The sequence below is a fragment of the Notolepis coatsorum genome (genome assembly GCF_963971535.1).
Source record: "Notolepis coatsorum genome assembly, chromosome: 2".
NCBI lineage: Eukaryota > Metazoa > Chordata > Actinopteri > Aulopiformes > Paralepididae > Notolepis > Notolepis coatsorum.
In genome coordinates, this window is record NC_140166.1 from 221,671,704 (window position 1) to 221,697,959 (window position 26,256).

General features: G+C 45.2%; 1 protein-coding gene across 1 annotated transcript in view; it reads right to left on the bottom strand.

Moving 5' to 3' along the window:
- The window catches only part of ralgapa1 (Ral GTPase activating protein catalytic subunit alpha 1), a gene marked incomplete at its 5' end in the record, with an annotated part of 173,748 nt that overhangs the window by 107,728 nt on the left and 39,764 nt on the right, over positions 1 to 26,256 (bottom strand). The window contains 6 exon segments of the mRNA XM_084308555.1: positions 1,725 to 1,892; positions 8,441 to 8,666; positions 13,524 to 13,651; positions 19,515 to 20,674; positions 21,775 to 21,794; positions 21,796 to 22,412. Of these exon segments, the coding sequence (XP_084164681.1) occupies positions 1,725 to 1,892; positions 8,441 to 8,666; positions 13,524 to 13,651; positions 19,515 to 20,674; positions 21,775 to 21,794; positions 21,796 to 22,412 (2,319 nt within the window).

Consider the following 26,256-nt stretch of genomic DNA (forward strand, 5'->3'; position numbering starts at 1 on the left):
CTCTATGGAGAAACCATGACACTGCCCTGACTAACAGGATAATGGATCTCTATGGAGAAACCATGACACTGCCCTGACTAACAGGATAATGGAGCTCTATGGAGAAACCATGACACTGCCCTGACTAACAGGATAATGGAGCTCTATGGAGAAACCATGACACTCCCCTGACTAACAGTATAATGGAGCTCTATGGAGAAACCATGACACTCCCCTGACTAACAGGATAATGGAGCTCTATGGAGAAACCATGACACTGCCCTGACTAACAGGATAATGGAGCTCTATGGAGAAACCATAACACTGCCCTGACTAACAGGATAATGGAGCTCTATGGAGAAACCATGACACTCCCCTGACTAACAGGATAATGGAGCTCTATGGCTGAAACCATGACCATACCCTGACTAACAGTATAATGGAGCTCTATGGAGAAACCATGACACTCCCCTGACTAACAGTATAATGGAGCTCTATGGAGAAACCATGACACTCCCCTGACTAACAGTATAATGGAGCTCTATGGAGAAACCATGACACTCTCCTGACTAACAGTATAATGGAGCTCTATGGAGAAACCATGACACTGTGTGTGTGTATTGTATGTGTGTATTGTACGTGTGTGTGTGTGTGTGTGTGTGTATGTGGGTGTATGTGTGTGTGTGTGTGTGAGTGTGTGTATTGTATGTGTGTATGTGTGTGTGTGTGTGTGTGTGTGTCTGTGTGTGTGTATTGTATGTGTGTGTATTGTATGTGTGTGTGTGTGTGTGTGTGTGTGTGTGTGTGTGTGTGTGTGTGTGTGTGTGTGCGTGTGTGTGTGTGTGTGTCAGGGTTTCCGTTAGAATTTTTTTTTGCCGGTCTCGGGGTCCGGTAAATTTAAATCTACCGGTCAAATGAGAGAAATTCCGGTCAGAGTTTGAGCTTAAAAACAATTGATAGGCAGGCTATATAAAGAATGACATCCTCAAGGCATGTAGATTTATAATATTTTAACTTAAAACTAGGCTACTTTTGCGTATACAGTCATTATATTCCAAATAAAATAAGTCCCGAGACTCCGTGCTGCTGCTGACTTTATATCAAATAGGTGTCTGTGGGCAGTCGGCCCCACATTAATAAACAGCAGTCTGTTATAATCACATTTTTATGAGCTAACGAATTCCGTTATATTGGACATTTGTATTAATTATATCAAGCGAAGAACTGAGAAATTTGGCAGAGAGACGGCAACATTATCGTGGGTTTGCGTGATGACTCTCTCTCTCTCCACCTCCCAATGACTTATTTGCGAGAGTATGTCGATGCAGAGCAGCAGATTCAGCTGTTTTCAGGCCCTATCTGGGGACCGCTCAGCAGCGCCCCCCACCCAACAGCTGAATTGCCAATGGCTGAATTGGAGTACTGCACTGTGCCGGCACTGATGGTGGGTTCTGTGGCTCTGCAGCTGCATGCACTCGCAAACCCAGCACTAAGCTCCCGCTGACAGACCTGCTTGGTGAAGCAACGATGAAACAAATGTAATGATTGTTTCGTTCATCGCATAGGCTATTTAATTTTAGACTATTTTAATACAATTCAAATAATCAAATTGTGCTTAGAGGGAATTATTTTCACCGGACATTAACACCGGAGAGATTAATATGTCGGACTTCAACAGATTTTGACGGTCAAATACCGGTAATTACCGGACAACGGAAACCCTGGTGTGTGTGTGTGTGTTGTACCAGTAACGGTGACAGTATGACTCAGGCTGCTGGTCTCTGAGTCGAGGTGAAGCGTCGTCAGACTGGCTACTTCCTGCTCGTCACAAGCCACGCCCCCTCCCAGGCTGTCCTGGTCCAATGAGCCGCCTTGTCCTCCTCCTCCGCACGCCTCCGTGCTGAATGTGAAATCTATAACAACAATCATTTGAACAAGTATTTTAGCATTTGAGCAGCTTTGCGAGGCAGGTTGCACCGGAGCCGAGGAGCACTGTGAGCCTAGATCTATCCTACTGCTGTTAGATCTAAACCATCCGTCTAGATCTATCCTACTGCTGTTAGATCTAAACCATCCATCTAGATCTATCCTACTGCTGTTAGATCTAAACCCAACCATCTGTCTAGATCTAGTCCAGGGGTGGCCAACCAGTCAGAGACTAAGAGCCACAAAAATGACTCTGGTACCACAAAGAGCCACACCATCTACCAGCGTTTCTCAACCTTTTTTTTCAGTCACGGCACCCTTCATGTGTTTATATGTCCCACCCTCTGGCCTCTGAAGTTGCTAATGTCTTTTTAATTTGGGCCTCACAGGGTTAACCTCTTAAGCCCGAGATATACAGTAAAAGTGTATATTTTCAGCATTACGTTTGTTTACCAATGATTTTAACTGTTATTAGTGAAATATAAGATTATAGAAATCTCAGGGCATTGAGTCGGAAACCGGCACATATTGACAGGAGGAAGTGGAGCAGCCAAAAGTGAGTGTAGTCTTTTGAAGGAAGAGACTCAGGGCTTTCAAATTTAGAAAAACTACCCTACCCAGCTCACACCAGCCCCTGTCAATCATCTGACTTCTGGATAAACTTTTTTATTTCTCTTATTGTGGGATTATCTCCCACAAACCTGAACGTTATTGCCATAAAACAGAACACAGTTCATTTCTCTACCTTTCTGTGAACGTCTTGCAAAAAACGGTGTTGCAATATGATGAAAAATGGTGGAGAAATTTACATTATAAAAAAGATGGCAGAATTCAGTACTGTATCTACAAAACCTTCTGTTTAATCATCTTCGCTTTATTCATTTGCTTAGATTTTTCAGGTCTGGTAAATTTTAGCATGGTGTTATTCACAGTCAAAGATAAACATTTGTTTTTTAAATATAATTGATATTCTCCTTTGGTTCATTACAATTTACTCAAGCCTAGTAACAGACACACTATTTATGACACTGGGAATACATGATGATGACACCTGAGATCCATAGATGTCCCTAGATTCAGATAACAAGAACATGCAGATGGACCATTTTTAAAGAAATCTGTAAATGTTTATTCTACGTCCTTATGGAATGAGTGACATACAAAAAAATATATATATATATTATAATTTTTTTTTTTTTATGGATGGAAGAGCCACAGGCAAAGAGCCACATGCGAGCCGCGGGTTGGCCACCCCTGATGTAGTCCCTACTGGTGTTACACTAGGGATGTTCGATGTTGGCTTTTTTTTACCGATATCCGATATACCGATATTGTCCAACTCTTAATTTCCGATACCGATATATGCAGGGTTTCCCCCCAAATTTTTTAAAATTATTTCAGGTAATTAACATTACATATCTCTTTTCGTGAATTAACACAACATTATGCATACTTTTCACAATAAATAAAATAAGAATTTGTTCTTACTTGCTTGCCTGAGATGTGAAACAGATACCGATAATTTCCGATATTGCATTTTAATGCCAATATCGGCCGATAATATCGGACATCCCTAATCTAAACCCAACCATCTGTCTAGATCTAGTCCCTACTGCTGTTAGATCTAAACCCAACCATCTGTCTAGATCTAGTCCCTACTGCTGTTAGATCTAAACCATCTGTCTAGATCTAGTCCCTACTGCTGTTAGATCTAAACCATCTGTCTAGATCTAGTCCCTAGTACTGCTGTTAGATCTAAACCATCTGTCTAGATCTAGTCCCTACTGCTGTTAGATCTAAACCCAACCATCTGTCTAGATCTAGTCCCTACTGCTGTTAGATCTAAACCCAACCATCTGTCTAGATCTAGTCCCTACTGCTGTTAGATCTAAACCATCTGTCTAGATCTAGTCCCTACTGCTGTTAGATCTAAACCCAACCTTCTGTTTCATTCATTAAAAAAACTTCAAACCACAGAAGTGAAACACTCTGAATTAGGGCTGGGCGATTCTTGCTCAAATGTGAACACGATTTTTCTCTCTAAGAATGGAGATCATTTCTCGTATTTCTATTGGTCGGGCAAGGGGGGGGGCGGTTATAACGGTCGTATTGAGAAGCGTGAATTGCTCCCGGTGCATGATGTGTGGCGGATTGTGTTGGTGACACGATCGACACCAATACTGGGACTCGCAATCAGATCATTGGAATATTCTTTTTGGGGTACATCCTAGTGGTACCAAAGCACCTCAAAAGCACTAAAAACCAAATTACAAATATCTCAAAACAAACTAGTCAGACTACTGCTTGACCTTACTCCTAGAACCCACCTCAACCCTGCCCACTTTGACAACCTAGGATGGCTTAGAGTAGACGACAGAGTACAGCAACTTGCAATGGGCCTGGTCTACAAGATACACTACACGACCAAGGTACCCATGTACATGTCAAAATACTTCCCAAAGGTCAGTGAATACCACGATCACAACACCAGAGGGAGCTCCACAAATCATGTTAAACCCAGATTCGGCTCAAACAAGGGACTAAACACGTTTCACAATTATGCCACATCAATGTGGAACGCCCTACCCAAAGCTGTAAAGGAATGTGAATCACTATCCACTTTCAAAAACACTCTCAAAGAACACCTACGGGAGACTGCAATTCGAAACTGGCCCCTACAAATGTCCTAACCCAGTTGTACAGTAAAGACCAAGTATGGCTTTGTCAGTATTCCAATGTACAGTGTACAGTGTGTGTCCCCCCCCCCACCTCCAATGTACAGCCCCACCCAACCACCCAACCCCACCCCACCTACCCAACCTCCTCCAATGTACAGTTTCTATGTCAAATGTATATACACTCTTTTTCTGGACACTTTTTGTATCACAAACAGTACTGTATTTGTAAATCTGGTACTGTATGTCATAAATGTATAGATGTAGCAGTACTGTCTATCTGTATGTCGTGTGTGTCATATGATGAATTGAAAATGGGGGACCCAGATGTAAACAAGACGAAAGTCTTTCTCTGGTCTGCATCCCCTTAACAATTGTATGTATTGAGCTGTACTGTACCCATTCTGCAATCTGTTAATAAACTTTTCAATCAATCAATCAATCAAGGTAAGGGCTATATGATATCAATCCTGCTGTGATCCGACCATGACTTCCTCGATCACAACATGTGTCTGTAACGTTACTCCACAACGTATGCCGTTGGTGACGATCAAAGCATAAAAAACTACCCCCACACCGTTTCATGCATTCATGATGAAACATAATACCGATAATATAGATGACAGACTACGATGACAGACTACAAAGGCACCTCCCTCAAACTGAACAGTGACATCTCCCTAGCAAATGATCTCAATACCTTCTATGCGAGGTTTGAGGCTGGTAATAACAACACCAGCCTACAAGCCACGGCAATGGGGGGGGGGGGGGTCTGCTGATGGAGACTCAGTGTTCAGGGTAACAGAGCATGAGGTGTGAGGCGGACCTTTAAAAAAGTGAATATCAGGAAGGCAGCAGGACCGGACGGCATCCCCGGCCGCATCCTAAAAGTCTGTGCCGACCAACTGGCCCCGGTATTCACCGACATATTTAACCTGTCCTTAGAACAGGCTGTCATCCCCATAGATATCTATAGAACACTAGATAGCTTAAGGCGGAGTCACCAGCGTCACTGAACCGCCGCCATCTTGCTCCAGTCAGCCTTGAGTGAGAGTGAGTGAGCTGCACAGACAAAAATACTCATAACTCGCTGAAATATTGACGGATTTACAAACGGGTTGGTTTGCTATAAACATCAAAGACAAAGATGTAGTTATGATACTACATACTTAAAAAAAAATTAAAGATGTTTTTTTTTTACAAACTGCTTGAATCATAGCCACGTTAATAATGCTTGTAATAAACCAAACCGTTTGTAAATCCGTCAATATTTCAGCGAGTTATGAGTATTTTTGTCTGTGCAGCTCACTCACTCTCACTCAAGGCTGACTGGAGCAAGATGGCGGCGGTTCAGTGACGTCGCTCTCCATTGGCCGGCAGCGCGGGCAAGCTATCTAGTGTTCTATATATATCTATGGTCATCCCCACCTGCCTGAAGAAGTCCACCATTATCCCTGTACCTAAAAAATCCAAGCCTGCTTGCCTCAACGACTACCGCCCTGTAGCTCTCACCTCCATAGCCATGAAGTGCTTTGAGAAGCTAGTAAAGGGCTACATCTGCTCCTCCCTCCCCATCAACCTGGACCCCCTGCAATTTGCATACCGCCCCAACAGGTCCACGGAGGACGCCATAGCCCATGTGCTGCACACAGCAGCATTACACCTGGACAAGAAGAAGGGGAACTATGTGAGAATGCTATTCATCGACTACAGCTCGGCATTCAATACCATAGTCCCCTCCAAACTCATAGCCAAGCTCAGGGCTTGAACTATGACCTCTGCCAGTGGGTCTTGGACTTCCTGACGGGCAGACCCCAGGTGGTGAGAGCAGGCAACTGCACCTCCTCATCCATCACCCTCAACATAGGGGCCCCCCAGGGCTGTGTTCTGAGTCCCCTCCTCTACTCCCTGTACACACACGACTGTGTGGCTCAGCGGAGTAACAACACAATCATCAAATTTGCTGACGTGACGACACAGTAGCGGTGGGCCTGATCTCTGCAAACGACGAGAGGGCCTACCTGAAAGAGGTCAAGGTCCTGGCGGGATGGTGCCAGGAGAACAGCCTCTCCCTGAACGTCAGCAAAACAAAGGAGATGATTGTGGACTTCAGGAGGTCGGGGGTCAAGGACTACAGCCCCCTCAGCATCGACGGGGCACCGGTTGAGAGAGTGAACAGCTTTAAGTACCTCGGAGCCCACATATCCGAGGACTTGACATGGACCACACACATTGACAGTGTTGTGAAGAAGGCACGACAACGCCTCTACTTCCTCAGGCGACTAAGGAAGTTCCAAGTCAGTCAGAAGATCCTTAAGAACTTCTACTCATGTACAATAGAGAGCATCCTGACTGGCAACATCACCTCCTGGTTTGGGAATAGCACTGCACAAGACCGAAGCAGACTACAAAGAGTGACACGTTCAGCCGAACGCACAATTGGAGGGGGGCTCCCCACCCTCCAGAACATTTACAACAAGCGGTGCAGGGGTAAGGCTAAGAGAATCATCAAGGACTCCAGCCACCCGAACAACTGCCTCTTTGAACTGCTGCGGTCAGGCAAGAGATACCGGAGTGTCAAGGCGAGCACAGAAAGACTCAGAAGAAGCTTCTATCCCCAGGCCATCAGGCTGCTCAATGAACAATAAACACTATACAACAACCATCAAATGCACACAGCACACACACATCTACAACCACACGCACACACTCACTTAAACAAACAACACACTGCAGCACCCACTCTCCACACTTTAGATCACCTAAACACACTTTATATTTATTGATAAAGGATTTGCACTACAACTCGTACACCTTACTGTAAATTGTACCTAAATTGTACCTCATCCCATTTCTGCTTTGCACTATATAGTATTGTATATTAGTACACTGCATAGTATATTGTATATTATATGGTAACTCAGTTACGTCTATTCTGCATCGAACATTGTACATGTCTATACTGAACACTGTGACCTCATTTTTTACTTCTAATTTACATGCTATACTATGTTATTTCGTACGTATCTTGTCTAGCACAGTCTCTGGAGCGTAACAGTAAGAAGCATTTTGTATAAAAGTATTCTGTACTTCTGTATGACAACTATTAAAGAAACTTGAAACTTGATAGATGCGATTTCAAAATAGTAGCGTGTACAGGCGAGAAATGGCAAAGTTTTTTATGAATTGCACGTATTGCTGCATAGCATTGTTTTCTGGGATTAGACAGGATTACTCTAAAACTATAGTCATATTCACCACGGTATAAAACAGGAATGTATGGATGAAAAAATTATTTCTTTAACACATATTGAACGATAGTATTGTATCCATAGCTATAATATAGAATATAGTTATAGCCCTGCAAACACCGCCACGTATTCCTATATTTTAGAGCGTCTGCCTTTTAACAACACATCGCGCATATCGCTGTGGTGTCCAAAGTGTTAAACAGACAACATACCATATCAAAGTGCTTGACTTAAACTTAAAAGTCTCTTGTAACATACAAAATAACTCAAGTCAGAATCGTCATCATTTAAAAAAGTTAGATATATTTATAAAAAAATATCATCATAATTTAGAAATGAGATTGCATAGGTCTATGAATCGAGATCGCAATTTTATTTCGATGAATTGCCCAACCCTACTCTGAATCCCCCTCTTTCACTGAGACAGTACAGAAGGTTAACCCTTTCACTACCACACTACAGACTGTTAACCCTTTCACTAGTGTGGTAGTGAAAGGGTTAAAGGTAGAATCTGTAACGCTGTCAAACAGCAAAAGAGCCCTGCTTGGTATTGCACTTTGTTTACATTTTCTGTTTCTGATGTGTGGGTACTTCAGTGAGCCTCCTTACTGTCAAACTTGCAGTTGGAATACTGGAAGGCATTAAAGGAGTCCGATTGGCTGTCGGAGCTGATGACATCAGAGCCACTGGCGCTGGCGGGGGACGTCCACTCCGAGGGCACCCCGGGGTCGTCTATCGGCCGCGGGTCGTCTGAGGGTCGCGACCCTTGACTATCCAGGGGCTCCGGCAGGTCCCTGGGGACCTCCAGACTGCCTGGACTGCTGCCGCGACGACCCTGTGGGATGGAGAGAGAGAGAGAGAGAGAGAGAGAGAGAGAGAGAGAGAGAGAGAGAGAGAGAGAGGAGAGAGATAGAGAGAGAGAGAGAGAGAGAGAGGAGAGAGAGAGAGAGGGAGAGAGAGAGAGAGAGAGAGAGAGAGAGAGAGAGAGAGAGAGGAGAGAGAGGAGAGAGAGAGGAGAGAGAGAGAGAGAGAGAGAGAGAGAGAGAGAGAGAGAGAGAGAGAGAGAGAGAGAGAGAGAGAGAGAGAGAGAGAGAGAGAGAGAGAGAGAGAGAGAGAGAGAGAGAGAGAGAGAGAGAGAGAGAGAGAGAGAGAGAGAGAGAGAGAGAGAGAGAGAGAGAGAGAGAGAGAGAGAGAGAGAGAGAGAGGAGAGAGAGGAGAGAGAGAGGGGAGAGAGAAAGAGAGAAAGGAGAAAGAGGGGGAAGATAGAAGTGTGACAATTCATTGAAATGTTACTGAAATCGCAATATGGCCCCTGATAATATATTATATTCAAACTGCAGGAGGTGCAGTATCTGTTAACCCTTTCACTACCACACTACCAAATGGTAAACTCTTTCACTGCGACAATACAGAAGGTTAACCCTTTCACTGCCACACGGCAAAGTGTTAACCCTTCCACAACCACACTACAGAAGGTTAACCCTATCACTACCACACTACAGATGGTTAACCCTTTCACTACCACACTACAGAAGGCTAACCTTTCACTACCACACTACAGAAGATTAACCCTTTTCACTACCACACTACAGAAGGTTAACCCTTTCACGACCACACTACCAAATGGTTAACTCTTTCACTGCGACAATACAGAAGGTTAACTCTTTCACTACCACACTACAGAAGGTTAGCCATTTCACTGCCACACTACCGAAGGTTAACCTTTCACTACCACACTACAGAAGGTTAACCTTTCACTACCACACTACCAGATGGTTAACCCTTTCACAGCGACAATACAGAAGGTTAACCCTTTCCCAACCACACCACCGAAGGTTAACCCTTTCACTACCACACTACGGACGGTCTGTAGTGTGGTAGTGAAAGAGTTAAAGGTGAAACAGCATTCTAAATGAAGTACTGTTGCAGAGACATCCTACCAGACAAATCCTGCACTACAGAAGACATCTTTGTTTGGTGCAGATCCCAGCAATAAACCACCTTTCAATCTCCTTCTCAATGAGAATGAAAACAATGAGGCAACAACAGTCATCATTCCCTCTGACATCCTGAATCATATATTGCAATAGCAGTCAAAATAATCAAAATGACACACATTGGGCGCCATGGGTTATATCCATCAATATAGCCAGTCTGCCACCGTTGAAAGCCTATGGAGATGTTTACCTTCTTTGCAGGGCTATAACTTTTAAAATTGTATTGCTATATTGACATTACTATGGCCCATTCAACATAGATTATCTATCGTTCAGGATGTGGGAACGTTATATTTTTTCATTCATACATTGTTGTGTTACTAGTAGGGCTGTCTTAAATACTTCGAAGCTTTGTTCGATGGCACAAGCTTCGAACATAAAAAAAAAAAAAAAAAAAATGTTTTGCCTCCAAAATCTTGCGCCTCCATTCCAATGAAACGAAAGTAAGCGGCGCCTCGACTCCACCTCTCTACAACAAGCACGTGGAGATTATCTGTGCAGCAGACATGTCGACGAAGAAGTCATCAGACAATGCCCAAAAAGCAGAGTGCCAGATATGCCAGAAGAAAATGGCATATCACAACTCTACAACAACTTTGTCAAATCACCTAAAAAACGTAAGTATTGTTGTACACGACGGCGACGCCACACAAAACATTAATAAGGCTATGCCTATGCTGCTATGACTATAAAAAAATTCAAATGTATATGATCGGTATACATTATGCTTCATCATGCGTGAAGGAAAGGGGGGGGGGTCGTTTATAATTCCTTGATCGTCAGTAACGGCTTTATTTACTATGGGTTGATATATTGCTCAGATGGTTTGCAGTGAAATGAATAAACAATCGGGCTGAAAATAACGTTAGTGTCCTCTTCCCGTGCGCCGATGAGACTGGAGGAGAAAGATCCCAATTATTTGACGCTGATCTCCTACATCCATTTCCGGTTTGTATGGCGCAATAAACGCCGAAATCATATCGATTATTAAGTTTAGAAAGCGATCCAAATGCACTATAGTGTTTGTCTGGAGTCCCGTAACAAGATGCGACTGCCGGAGCGATTTCCTCGACGCACCGATCGGCACTTCCGGTTTTGGCGAGAGTGTAACTCGCCCGACCATCCACCAGGCGGCGGTATTGAGGCGTTGCAATCTCATACAGGGTCCCGCTGGAGTCCGGAGGTTGGCTGGATGAATTATGAATGCCATGGCGAAAAAAATTTATATTGATCCCAACGCCTGTCTAACCCACCCAGACCAGTGATGTTGATAAATACACCTGTACGTAACCCTGTTGTTCTGTCTCCACTAGATGGCAAAGGAGTGGATGACCTTTACACACCTTTCAGGAGAAAAGGGTTTGTTTCATTGACAGAGGGAGGTCCTAAGGTGCCGGTGACAATTCTCCGTGATACTGGCGCATCCCAATCTTTTGTTCAAAGTAGTGTCCTGCCCTTTACGCACCACTCAGAGTTGGATGCAGGGGTTGTTATTGAGGCTTTTGGAATGCACACAATGAATGTGCCACTGCATAATGTCTTTCTTGATTGTGCCCTAGTGTCAGGACCGGTGGTGATCGGAGTGGCGGCTGGCAAACTCCCTATGCAGGGGGTAACGTTGCTCTTGGGCAATGACTTGGCTGGAGAGAAAGTACTAGTGAAACCGGAGGTGACATGCGTGCGCCAGATACTCAGCTGGCAGGAGATGGTCGGGCGAAGCAGTATCTCGAGTTGGAGGATGCTAATGGTGCTGGTGATGCTTCGGGTGGTGTCATTTTGAATAGTGATGCTACAGACCCAGAATTATGCTACCAGCCTTCCTACGGTAGCTCTTATGTTCTTGATGACTCTCTTGTCATCAGTGTTGATACCGGTATGTCAGTTAGTAATTCTGATATTGGTTCACGTGACCGCACTGACAATCTGCCAGGCACTGGGTATGCTAGGTATGCTAGTCAACCTAGTTGCCTGTGTCCTGTACAGCAGGAGCCTCCGCAGCCTAGTCGAATGAGTGGCAGCCGTTTTGATGTTGATGATGTTGATGTGTGTCGCGCCATTTTTTATCCTGACCGTGTTGTCTTTTGTGACTCCATTTTGGATCCTGCCGTTGTAGATGTGTGTGCCACCATTTTAAAGCATGACATTGCTGATGTGTGTGCCGCCATTTTGATTCCTGACGATGTTACTGTGTGTGCCAACATTTTGGCTCATGGCAGTGCTAATTTTTCTGACACCATTGTTGCTCATGACAGTGCAAATTTTTGTGCCACCATTTTGAGTGGTGTGACTGTTTCTGTGAATGATGGTTTACTGTGTCTCCTGAACTGGTGATGCCAGGAATAGGGGAAGCGGACTCGGTGGCAGTGCCAGGAAGACGTGTTTCTTTTTGTTTTCCTGTTTTCCGTCCTGAGCGCGGTGAGCTTAGCTCTCATGTTGATTCCGATTTATTGTCTCTGTTTGACAGGTCTGTATCGGTGGAGAGGCCTGTTGGTGTGGAGCTTGTGTGGGATGATTTGTTGGTGGGTGGATTGACTTCTGGGCCTTGCGCCTCGGAAGAGGCTGAGTGGGGTTTAGTTGAACGGATAGTGAAGCCTGATCGGGTGGTTCCACCAGCTCCGCTCCATCTGGGTCCAGCAGCATACGTGTTGGAGGGGGCTCACTTACCTGAGGGTCGGTACAGTGTTGTTTCTTGTCTTAAACAACATTGTCGAATGTTCTCCAGTGGGGAGCATTCGACAAAGTTGAATGTCGTGTTTGACAGGGGCCGACCCATTGTCGCTCTATGGTGGTGGCCCTCATCAGTTAATGGGTCACAATAATTGTTGGTGTACAGTTGAGTGTGACTCTATAAAAGGGACTCACACTCAACACAGTACAGGCGCTGCACGTATTTAGTATGTGTGGTTGTGTAATTTTTGGTATAGGTAAGGTTGGTAAGTATCCCCTTATTTATTTATGTTCATTCTCTTGGTGGTGGTTTCTTTGGGCTATAGTTGGGAGAAGAACATAAATTTCGGGTGTGGGGGTGTTACATATTACTTTCACATGGTGGAGGGATACTTACTGTCTGTGGTGCATATTCACATTGTGTTTAAGTGTGCTGTCACTAATTGGTGGTCTGTGATCGACACTGTTTCTTCCTGTTGTTTTTGTTTTCCATGTAATTAAAATGGCCGTTCTTGTAATTATCACAGGTGTGGTGATGAGGCACCATGCCCTACAAAGCAGAGCAGAGTGCAGGCTGCAGTGTCTCTCAGTTCACAGAGTCCTCGTCACAGCTCTCCAGAGTCTCACCTGCTCCCCTGTCTATTTTTGCTGTTTGTTCTCTTTTGCCTATGTGCATTCGTTTTTGTTATTGAACTTTGGAGTCTGGAACACCCAGCTCCCACTCTTTTTGTCCATTTAGATAGCTGTTCAAATAAATTGTTATTTTTGATAAACTCTTGTCCAGTGTCCTGTGTCCACCACTTTACATTCAAGGCCTACACTAGCCATATTTTAGGCTTGAATGTAACAACATATATGAAAGTGCTCGACTTAAACTTAAAAGTATCTTGTAACATACAAAATAACTCAAGTCAAGTAAATTTGTCTTTTTGAAAGAAAAAAAATCATCATAATTTATAAATGAGATCGCATAGGTCTATGAATCGAGATCGTGATTTTTTTTATTATTATTAATCGTGCAACCCTACCGCGCTGCCCCTGGCTCTCAGCCTCTCCTGGATGAACTCGTCCATCATGTCAGAGAAGTTGGGGTTGGCGCTGCCCACGTCACTGGAGACTGGCCTGGTCTTCTGCTGGGCCACCTCCTCTTTGTTGGCTAGACACACACACACACACACACACACACACACACACACACACACACACACACACACACAGAGACGCACACACACACACACACACAGACACAGACGCACACACAGAGACGCACACACACAGAGACGCACGTACGCACACACAAACACACACAGAGAGACGCACGCACACACAGACAGACAGACAGACAGACAGACAGACAGACAGACAGACAGACAGACAGACAGACAGACAGACAGACACAGACAAACAGATGGACATGCATACGTAGGAACGGACAGACCGCATAGAGACATTCACAGATAGATTGACAGACAGACACACAGACACACATGTTATCGACAGAAAATACCAATCAATAATTCTGAAACTAGAGTATAAATGAACAAGTGATCAAGTCTGACTGACCGTCCCTCTACCATTAATTAACAGGCTGTGTTGGGTCCCAACGATGATAAGTATAAGTATGACTGACTACACTGTGTTGTGGTGAGATTAGCCCGTGTGTTTACAGTGTGTTTACAGTGTGTTTACAGTGTGTCCTGCTGCTAGCCTGCTGTGAGAGGGAGACACCAATGAAACAATGTTAAAGTAAAGCCAACCAACACAACACATGATGAGCAACACATAAAGCGATGCAGGAGATACTCACACCATGCAGAGAGAGAGAGAGAGAGAGAGAGAGAGAGAGAGAGAGACAGAGACAGAGAGAGACAGAGACAGACAGAGAGAGAGACAGAGAGAGAGACACAGAGAGAGAGAGAGAGAGAGAGAGACAGAGACAGAGAGACAGAGAGAGAGAGAGAGAGAGAGAGAGAGAGAGAGAGAGAGAGAGAGAGAGAGAGAGAGAGAGAGAGAGAGAGAGAGAGGGGGAGATGGAGATGGGGAGATGGAGAGATGAAAGAGAGGATAGTTGGAGAGAGAAAGGAGAGAGAGAGAGATGAGAGGTGGAGAGATGGAGATGGAGAGATGAAAGAGGGGTAAGAGGATAGTTGGAGAGAGCGAAAGGAGAGAGAAAGGAGAGAGATGGGGAGAGGAGAGATGGGGGGAGAGAGGAGAGATGGGGAGAGAGGAGGAGGAGAGAGTAACCATTAATATACCGGTGCATTAGTTCAGTTGTGTGACTGTAGTCTGTGGCCTACAGTACATGTGTGGGTTAGCTGGTTAAACATGTAGCGATGACAGCATGAAGTCAGTGAGTGTGTTAATTTCAATAGCAGACAGCATCCATCAACCCCAAACCAGACAGGAGCAATCAAACACCTATATTTCCCATCAACCCCAAACCAGACAGGAGCAATCACCTATATAACGCCTCTATTTACCATCCACGGTAGCTAGACTAGAGTAATCAAACACCTATATTAACCATCAAATGGTAGCTAGACTAGAGTAATCAAACACCTATATTTCCCATCAACCCCAAACCAGACAGGAGCAATCACCTATATAACGCCTCTATTTACCATCCACGGTAGCTAGACTAGAGTAATCAAAGACCTATATTTACCATCCATGAGTAGCTAGACTAGAGTAATCAAACACCTATATTTCCCATCCTCCAGCTAGACTGGAGTAATCAGCATAGACATTGTTAGACATTGTTCTATTGACTAGAATTCTTCCCAATGAGAGTATAATACGGTATATAATGTGTGAGCATTCTGATTAGGTTTCACTTTCTCCATCGTTGTCTCAATCTTCTGGACTAAAGGCTTGTTCTCATCTAATCCGACAATGCAGCACCTCACCACATGGTGGTGCGTGGGTGTGGATGGGCCATTTGTGTGAAATCTTTTGTTGAGACCTAGCTAAGTACCGTAAATAGACAAGCTGTGCCGTTAGCCAACGCTAGCCACACTAAGACCTAGGAAAATACACAATGTTAGTCAAACTAAAGATCTAGCTAAAGACACAACACTAGCCACACTAAGATCTAGAAAAATACACAATGTTAGTCAAACTAAAGACCTAGCTAAAGACACAACACTAGTCGCACTAAAGACCTAGCTAAATACACAACACTAGTCACACTAAAGACCTGGCTAAATACACAACACTAGTCGCACTAAAGACCTGGCTAAATACACAACACTAGTCACACTAAAGACCTAGCTAAATACACAACACTAGTCACACTAAAGACCTGGCTAAATACACAACACTAGTCACACTAAAGACCTAGCTAAATACACAACACTAGTCGCACTAAAGACCTAGCTAAATACACAACACTAGTCACACTAAAGACCTAGCTAAATACACAACACTAGTCACACTAAAGACCTAGCTAAATACACAACACTAGTCACACTAAAGACCTAGCTAAATACACAACACTAGTCGCACTAAAGACCTAGCTAAATACACAACACTAGTCACACTAAAGACCTGGCTAAATACACAACACTAGTCACACTAAAGACCTAGCTAAATACACAACACTAGTCGCACTAAAGACCTAGCTAAATACACAACACTAGTCACACTAAAGACCTAGCTAAATACACAACACTAGTCACACTAAAGACCTAGCTAAATACACAACACTAGTCGCACTAAAGACCTAGCTAAATACACAACACTAGTCGCACTAAAGACCTAGCTAAATACACAACACTAGTCACACTAAAGACCTAGCTAAATACACAACACTAGTCACACTAAAGACCTAGCTAAATACACAACACTAGTCACACTAAAGACCTAGCTAAATACACAACACTAGTCACACTAAAGACCTAGCTAAATACACAACACTAGTCGCACTAAAGACCTAGCTAAATACACAACACTAGTCACACTAAAGACCTGGCTAAATACACAACACTAGTCACACTAAAGACCTAGCTAAATACACAACACTAGTCGCACTAAAGACCTGGCTAAATACACAACACTAGTCGCACTAAAGACCTAGCCTTGATATGGATGGTATTTTCCTTTACTGTTAACCAGTAATGTTGTCCTTGATATTGCATGCAGGCTTAATGGGAAAATTGCATTTCACCAAAAGACAGATTTATGTTAATGTTCCTATTTTTAAAAGCCAAATTGCTAACCCTAAATGACAGTGTGCAGACGATACAGCCCCGTCCTCTTCGTTCCTCCTAGACAGCGATGTGTTGTATTCACAGAGTTAGAATGGACAGACGGGACAGAATAGTGTCAAATAGAGGCCTTTCACAGAATGTTTAGAATGCCCTTTTGTCCTCCATGTTCGCAGAGACAACAGTTGCTATGTGTAAAACAATGGTTGCTATGTGTTGATCTATGAGAAACATAAAAACAACAATGTAATACATTTACGTTTTATTACTGGATCTTGTGAACAAGATACAGTGGAATACAGTCACAGTAATATTGTGCTTTTATCACCAATGTTTTACCTACTGCACTGCAGACGCGTTGTACTGGACTCCGCGGGAACTAGGCATTTTATTTTGAAAGTGGTTACAGACGACAGCCATGTTGGAAGAAACGGAACTACACGCGCATTCCGTGAAGACCTCTATTAATTCGTATAGCTTCGGTACAATAACGTTAAAACAAACTGAGGACTGGGGAGGTGCAGAGGAAGTCAACAGCCTCTCTGAAGGATTTCTCGAAAATTAAGACTACATTTCCCACGAAGCCGTTGCTTCCTGTCGCTAATGGGTGTTGCTATGGTGCTTTTCTTTTCGCCCTCTGGGTTCTGTTTTCCCGGCTAGCTAGGATGACAGTAAGGCTGTTCCCGAAGCCTGTTTTTGGGATTCGAACTTCGTCATGGTTTTTCGAACAGACGTTCGAACCTTCGTTTTTAATGAAAAAAATAATAATAATAAAAAGAAATTCAATAAATTTTGTATACATTTTTTTTTATATATAAATATCCTCAAACTAAATCCTCAATTTGAATAAAGTGATTAATCTGATTAAATTAGTCTTTTTTTATTTTTATTAAATCAACTTTCCAGACCCAGCCCAGGGAGAAGCCCCAGCCAACTAAATCAATTAAATCAACTTTCTTTAATGAATATAACTCATCAGTTTTAATACTATAATATTAGTGTAGCCTAATCTTTATCTGCAACTGTTCAGAAAAACCCCACTGGTTTAAACAGAATGAATAGAAAAAAAGATTTTAAAAAATTTATAAATAAAAAGATTTTATTAAAAAAAAATTATTCTAATGTTGATTTAGAATTCGAATGCCAACGTAACGAACGAAGGTTCGAATGTTTGGGCGCTCAGCCCTAGATGACAGAGAAGACACGTTCGTTTACAGACGAGTTACTCCAACCTAAAGCCGCTGCAGCCGTTTGAAAAGGGAGAAACACCTGCCGAATCAGACCCAAACACAACCCCACCAGTCCACATCTGTTTCACGGTCAAATTACACCAAGTTATTAGAATTCAATTGACTAACATGTGTTGATGTAAAACACCTACACATTTGCTTTTTGGTGTACCCAAGAAGATTAGTAGAATACAACAAGTAAGCATTCTCTCTCTCTCCATTCTAAGTCCGTGGTTATGTCATTGTGAAGTTGGCCATTCTGACATTAAGGCTTAGGGTGACACCTGGTGGTGGGGGGAGGAACTCTCTCCCCAGTTTCAGTTCCTCTCTAAACTACAAATGTAAAAATATGAAACTACAGTTAGTGACTTCCTGGATCTACGAGCCGCTTTGCATCTAAGAGCGTACATCCAAGAGGCGGAGAGGAGAAGCACAAAGCTGTGTGTTTGTTTAGGTGAAAGATAAACTCTTTGCTCACTAAGGTGTGGATCCTTTCTGTACAGTCAGCTGTCGTTCTAATCTAAACCATCTATCTATCTATCTATCTATCTATCTATCTATCCACCCATCTATCCATCTTCTGTGACTTACAGAGCTATCACGGAATGGAACTCATTGCCAAGCTACTTCGCTGAAATAGAATCCAAAACCACTTTCAAGAAAAAATTAAAATACCATCTACTAACGAGCCCTTATGGCATAGCGGTGAAAACCAATTGACTGTTAATTGTATTTCTGTTGATGGCAGTGAGTGCTGCTCAGGAAGCACTATTTATTTGATTTTAATTATTTGATTTTAATACTTTATACTAAATAAGTATCTTGTACAATATCATCCTTAACTGAGGATGAGATTGTTAATGATGTTGATAATGATGTAATTGTTGATAATGATGTAATGTCTTGAATATTGTTGTATTGTTGTAAGTGCCGGACCCCAGGAAGAATAGCTTTTGTCAAGTGCAAAAGCTAATGGGGATCCTAAATAAATATAAACAAACATATCCATCTATCTATCCATCCATCCATCTATCTCTCAACCCTTGACAGCCATATTAAGGCAGGAAACTCCCAGTCGTCGCCACTCATGGCTAGATTTCCGTTCCCTGTTTTCTTCCGCGAGCCTGAGGGGGGCCGGAGTCCAAGAAGGAGGCGCCAAGGAGGCCACATGCAACATCCATGAGGAGAGGGGGGGGGGGGGAGGAGGGGGAGGAGGAGGGGGAGACCAGGTGCAAGGGAGTGGAGAAGTAGCAAAAGTTCAAGACCCAAAGCCGAGAGAGGAGGAGGGGGAGGAGGGGATAGGGGGAGGGGCATGTCTCGATGAGGGGGCGGGGCTGGAGGAGGGGCTACGTTCAAAGAGGAAACAAAAAAATTAAAGTTTCAATAAAGTTTCGGTTTCAATCCAGCAGCAAGATGATGAGTTTTTCAGCCAAAGAATATGTATCATTCGTCAAAACAAACCAGTTAAAAACAGGAAAAAAGAAAAGAGTTGTTGGTGTCGTTTATGTTTTTATAAATATCTGTCTTTTCCTCTGATGTTGTGTCCCGATGCGACGGCGTCGTCTGTCCGTCTGACGGTCCTCACCTGGCGAAGTCGTGGTCTTGCGTCCAAAGTAGCCCAGGACGTGCGAGTACAGGTCCTTCAGGGACGCGTCGCCCATGGCAGCCCGACCGTGTCGCTGCGGGGAGGAGCCTTGGGATGAGCCCTGGCCTCGGGGGCGGGGCTTGGAAGAGAGAGCGTGGACCACAGTCTTATAGACGCCGCCCAGCAGAGCCACCTGGTGGTGACGCGAGGAACTGGAGCCCGGCTCCTGGGAGCGAGAGCGAGAGCCGCGAGGGCGCAGGCCCGAGCGCCCCAAACGGCCGCGCACCAGATCCTCAAAACCCGCACCGGATCCCCCCGCTGCGGATCCGGACTGCTGCTGCTGCTGCTGCTCCTCGTCCTGGGCTCCGGCTCCGGCCCCGGCCTTCTCAGCGGTCGCGCCGGGTCCGACCGTCTTACCCTCCCCAGGCCCTGCCCTCTCGGACCCCGACTTCTGGCTCGCCGCCCCGGGTGACCCTCCTCCGCCCGCGGCCCTCCCGCTGTCGCCCCCGCCGCCCCCCGCCCTGCCCCCTGCCGAGTGGCTGTGAGTGTGGAAGTGGCTGAGGCGTCTCAGCCTGGCCTTCCAATGGGCCTCTTTGCTCTCCAGTGGGTTGTGGAACTGGACCGACTCCGTGGCGGGCCGGAAGCTGACGTGCACCCCGCCCACGTGGCGCTTCTTGGGCCGGCCGCGGCTCAACTTGCCCCTGGCGGAGTCCAGGGGCGGATCGGGGGGGGGCTGGGTCCGTGGTTCAGCGCTAGATTCTAACTCGTTAGCGTCCTCCCGTCTGACTGACTGCTCTTCCTTTTCTTTCACCTCATCTCCCCTTCCTCCACCCCCGTCTCCTCCTGCTGCTGCTGCTTTGTCTTCCTGTCCTCCCATCACTCCTCTTCTCACTCCTCCTCTTCTCTCCTTCCCCCCGGTCTGTCTCTCTAGACTGTTGCTCCCCCTGGTGGTAGGAGGCTGCCACTGGCACTGCAGCTCCAGACACTCGTAGATGCTACGTGGGTCTGCCTCGTTCTCCTCTGCAGAGTCTACGCTGCCCTGTCTCCTGCTGACTCGTCTGTCCTCTCTGCTGACCTGTCTCACCTCACCCAGTGCTCCCGTCTCCGCTGACTGTGTCCTGACAACGCCGGTCTGCACAAACACAGGTACAGGTACAGGGCTAGCTTGTGCCACAGGTACAGGTACAACGCTAGCTTGTGACACAGGTATGACGCTAGCTTGTGACACAGGTATGACGCTAGCTTGTGCCACAGGTACAGGTACAACGCTAGCTTGTGACACAGGTATGACGCTAGCTTGTGACACAGGTATGACGCTAGCTTGTGATACAGGTACAGGTATGATGCTAGCTTGTGACACAGGTACAGGTAGTTCGCTAGCTTGTGACACAGGTATGACGCTAGCTTGTGATACAGGTACAGGTATGACGCTAGCTTGTGATACAGGTACAGGTAAAGGGCTAGCTTGTGACACAGGTACAGGTAGTTCGCTAGCTTGTGACACAGGTACAGGGCTAGCTTGTGACACAGGTACAGGGCTAGCTTGTGACACAGGTACAGGGCTAGCTTGTGACACAGGTACAGGGCTAGCTTGTAACACAGGTACAGGGCTAGCTTGTGACACAGGTACAGGTAAAGGGCTAGCTTGTGACACAGGTACAGGTACAGGGCTAGCTTGTGACACAGGTAAAGGGCTAGCTTGTGACACAGGTACAGGGCTAGCTTGTGACACAGGTACAGGGCTAGCTTGTGACACAGGTAAAGGGCTAGCTTGTGACACAGGTAAAGGGCTAGCTTGTGACACAGGTAAAGGGCTAGCTTGTGACACAGGTAACGGGCTAGCTTGTGACACAGGTAAAGATACAGGGCTAGCTTGTGACACAGGTAAAGGGCTAGCTTGTGACACAGGTAAAGGGCTAGCTTGTGACACAGGTAACGGGCTAGCTTGTGACACAGGTAAAGGGCTAGCTTGTGACACAGGTAAAGGTACAGGGCTAGCTTGTGACACAGGTAAAGGGCTAGCTTGTGACACAGGTAACGGGCTAGCTTGTGACACAGGTAACGGGCTAGCTTGTGACACAGGTAAAGGGCTAGCTTGTGACACAGGTAGATCGCTAGCTTGTGACACAGGTACAGGGCTAGCTTGTGACACAGGTAAAGGTAAAGGGCTAGCTTGTGACACAGGTAACGGGCTAGCTTGTGACACAGGTAAAGGGCTAGCTTGTGACACAGGTAAAGGGCTAGCTTGTGACACAGGTACAGCGCTAGCTTGTGAGACCCGACTGGCTCTGTCGCCTGCTCCACTTGACTCCTCCCTCTTCTCCCCTCCTCTGAGATACTCCCTGATGGAGGAGAACAAATCATCGTCCCCTCCTTCCTCTCCTCCTCCCTCCTCCTCCTCCTCATCCCGCTCTCTCTCAAAAAAAGTAAAAGCGGAATCGCTTGCCCAATCGGAACTGGAGCCCGGGCTTCGTGAGCCAATCCCGGGCCAGAGCTGGTCATATACGCTACCGTCGTCCCGCCCCTCTGAGGAGGAAGAAAGGGCGCCATTGGATGAGGAGAAGGGGGCGGGGGAGGAGGCGGGGTGTGAGGGTGGCGGAGCTGCGAGGCTATTGGCTGTGAGTGAGGAAGTAGTGGGGTTGTGATGGGAGGGGTCAGGGGTCAAAGCGGGGTCATTGGTATGGTTGTCACCTTTGGCCCTCTCGTTGATGAACGGCTCCATGATGTCAGAGGCACTGCTGCTCCTCGGGAGAGAGGAGAGGGGCGGGGCATCCAGGTCACATGACCCGCCCTGGAACAACACCTCAGAGCAGGACATGGGCGGGGCTTCCTCGCTCTGGGAGCAGTGGCGCATCCGAGAGGGGCGGGGCGTCAGGGTGATTGGCGGATCCTCAAGGTCTAGGGGGAGGGAGGGGAGTGAGGTTAGTAAGGAGTGAGATTGGGTACACAAACACACACATAAATACACACATACATACACACACACACACAAACACAAACACAGACCCAATTACATGCATCTTACTATGTACACAGGTACTTTCAGGAGGGTTAGGGTCATTATTAGGGATGTTCGATATTGGCTTTTTTACCGATATCCGATATTGTCCAACTCTTAATTTCCAATACCGATATCAACCGATACCGATACTGTATATGCAGGGTTTCCCCCCCCCCAAAAAACGGAATAATTTCAGGTAATTAACATTACATATCTCTTGTCGTGGAATTAACACAACATTATGCATACTTTTGACAATAAATAAAATCAGAATTTGTTCTTACTTGCTTGCCTGGGTAAATAAAGGTTAAATAAATGTAAAAAAAAAATATATATATATATATATATATTTTCTTTTTAAACCGATACCGATCATCTCCGATATTACATTTTAATGCCAATATCGGCAGAAAATATCGGTAGGCCGATAATATCGGACGTCCCTAGTCATTATACCATTACCTGATCGTACAGCTCCAGAGAAGAGGCTAGTTTAGGTCACAAGACCCTTTACAAGAGATTCCACTGTGACATGAGAGAATTCATGAAATATTTAAAAGGATAAATCCACCATTTTCTAACATGTCATTCTTACCTCGATATGAGTTAATCTATCAGACCATTGAGCAACATGCACCTTATAGGAATATGCTGTAGATCACTTCCATAGGCTTGTAGTGAATCTAAACATGTAGTACATTTACATTTACATTTAGTAGTAGTACATAGTACATGTAGTACTACCTTAAACACCTTGACTTGTAGTGTATCTAAACATGTAGTACTACCTTAAACACCTTGACTTGTAGTGCATCTAAACATGTAGTACTACCTTAAACACCTTGACTTGTAGTGCATCTAAACATGTAGTACTACCTTAAACACCTCGACTTGTAGTGCATCTAAACATGTAGTACTACCTTAAACACCTCGACTTGTAGTGTATCTAAACATGTAGTACTACCTTAAACACCTTGACTTGTAGTGTATCTAAACATGTAGTACTACCTTAAACACCTTGACTTGTAGTCTATCTAAACATGTAGTACTACCTTAAACACCTCGACTTGTAGTCTATCTAAACATGTAGTACTACCTTAAACACCTTGACTTGTAGTGTATCTAAACATGTAGTACTACCTTAAACACCTGGACTTGTAGTGTATCTAAACATGTAGTACTACCTTAAACACCTTGACTTGTAGTGTATCTAAACAGGTAGTACTATCTTAAATACCTGGGCCCTGTTCCTCGTACCTGGCTAACTGAGTTAGCCGGATAATTTTCAGCATAGCTTGACTTAAGCCAGACCTTTCCGTTCCCCGACGTCGGATTGTCTAAATCACTATGGCAACATATCAAAAAGTTTGAACCTGGTCGAGGGCAGGGTTAAGTTCAGTTAGCTGGATAACCTGCATGGCCACGCCCTCGCAAAGAAATGCCAGCTCCCTTCCTGAAATAATTCTCACAGTCTAGATCCCATTATAGCATTCTGAATTATGTTTTTGTGCTTCGTTTTTCTAGAGGGGGCTTTTGAAATGTAAAATAATATACCTAAAATGCTGATAATAAATCATATTCAGCCTATAGATTTACTTTGTCCTAAATAATGCACGTCATATTTATACGGATACGTTGCTCGCGCGTCGCGACACACATTAAGTGCTTATTTTAATAACGCGGAGCATTGCAAATGTGAATCCTGCAGGGATATTTTTAATGAATGAAACCTATCGGGCGTTTGGCTCTGATTCGTTTCATATTCTTCGCTGTTGATGTATTTGCTTAACGGAGCGCCCGGATTGTGTTTAATTCAAGCATAAATTGAAGCGTCTTTATGCGTGGACTGTGGATATGAATATGATATGAATCTGAATCTGTGGATTGTTGAATTGTATCACTGTCACTCACACGTTATTGTGATATTGAAACTGGGATTAAAATGACTGAATGAATGAATGAATGAAAACTTTATTTAACAGATTGCAGAATGGGTACAATACATACGGCTCAATACATACAATTGTTAAGGGGATGCAGACCTGAGAAAGACGTTTGTCTTGTTTCCATCAGGGTCCCCCATTTTCAATTCATATAGACATTTATGACATACACACCATACATGACATTGTAGTGTATCTAAACATGTAGTACTACCTTAAACACCTTGACCTCCACGCTTTTGTAGATTGTTCTATATCCCGTCAGTAAACATACTGTATGTAAAGGACCTGGCCGATCCCCCGGACCGGCAGGAAATCTGTGCTGGGGAAGTGAATTAATAACTCTCTCCCATACCCTTAACACCAACCGCTGAAGTGCCCTTGAGCAAGGCACTGAACACCAAACTGCCCCAGTGGAGTTGCTCAGTGGTCAACGGTGTCAGACTGTGGTTGTACTGGGCAGCTCCCAGGTGTCAGACTGTGGTTGTACTGGGCAGCTCCCAGGTGTCAGACTGTGGTTGTACTGGGCAGCTCCCAGGTGTCAGACTGTGGTTGTACTGGGCGGCTCCCAGGTGTCAGACTGTGGTTGTACTGGGCAGCTCCCAGGTGTCAGACTGTGGTTGTACTGGGCGGCTCCCAGGTGTCAGACTGTGGTTGTACTGGGCAGCTCCCAGGTGTCAGACTGTGGTTGTACTGGGCGGCTCCCAGGTGTCAGACTGTGGTTGTACTGGGCAGCTCCCAGGTGTCAGACTGTGGTTCTACTGGGCGGCTCCCAGGTGTGAATGGAACTGTGTGAATGTGAAGCAGGGCGTAGCTGAAAAAGAGCATCCGTGCTCAGTGAACCTACCCTGGTAAATAAAGGTAAAAAATAAAAACGATGGTCTATAGGAGCAACGGTTCCCGAGTAGTTTCTGACTCACAACTGAAGGAGCCTTTATTGTACGATACATTACCAACGAACACGTCTTGATGAAAGAATGGCAGGCAGCACTCAACAAACCAAATAAGAAACAACGCCAAGAAACAAATCACCAGTTACAAACGACAAGAAGAAACAACAACAACAACAACAACGTTCATCAGCCAGTCCCGTTACCTAGAGAACAGAGGGGGAGGAGTCAAACCAAAAGAGGGGAGGGGGGGGCGGCAAACAGGGGGTGAGCGAAAGGGGGCGGCGACGGAGCGGAAAGAACTAGAACGAAAGTAAGAAAGAAAGGTTTGAATCCAGACAGACAGCTGACCGAGGCCAGTGAGCAACCAGACAGACAGACAGACAGACAGACAGACAGGAGTACAGAAAGACAGACAGACAGGAGTACAGAAAGACAGACAGCTAGTTTGACAACCTGACAGACAAGTACCTTTACAAGCAGACAGGTGGCGTGTTAGACAGACGGATAACCAGGTAAAGTTATAGAAGTATGCAGACAGATAAGCAGAAGGAAGAAATCAGGTAATGGTCCGGACGAGCAGGCAGGCAGACAGGCAGACAGACAGGGAGACAGACAGGGAGACAGACAGACAGACGAGCAGGCAGGCAGACAGGCAGACAGACAGGGAGACAGACAGACAGACAGACAGACAGACAGGGAGACAGACAGGGAGACAGACAGACAGACGAGCAGACAGACAGACAGACAGGGAGACAGACAGACAGACAGGCAGACAGACAGACAGGCAGACAGACAGGCAGACAGACAGTGTACCTGCCAGCTGGTCAGCTAGGGGGGGCAGTAGGGGGGGGTGGTGGTGGAGAACAGGAAGAGGCGGAGCCAGAGTAGGAGCGCTCTTAGCGCTG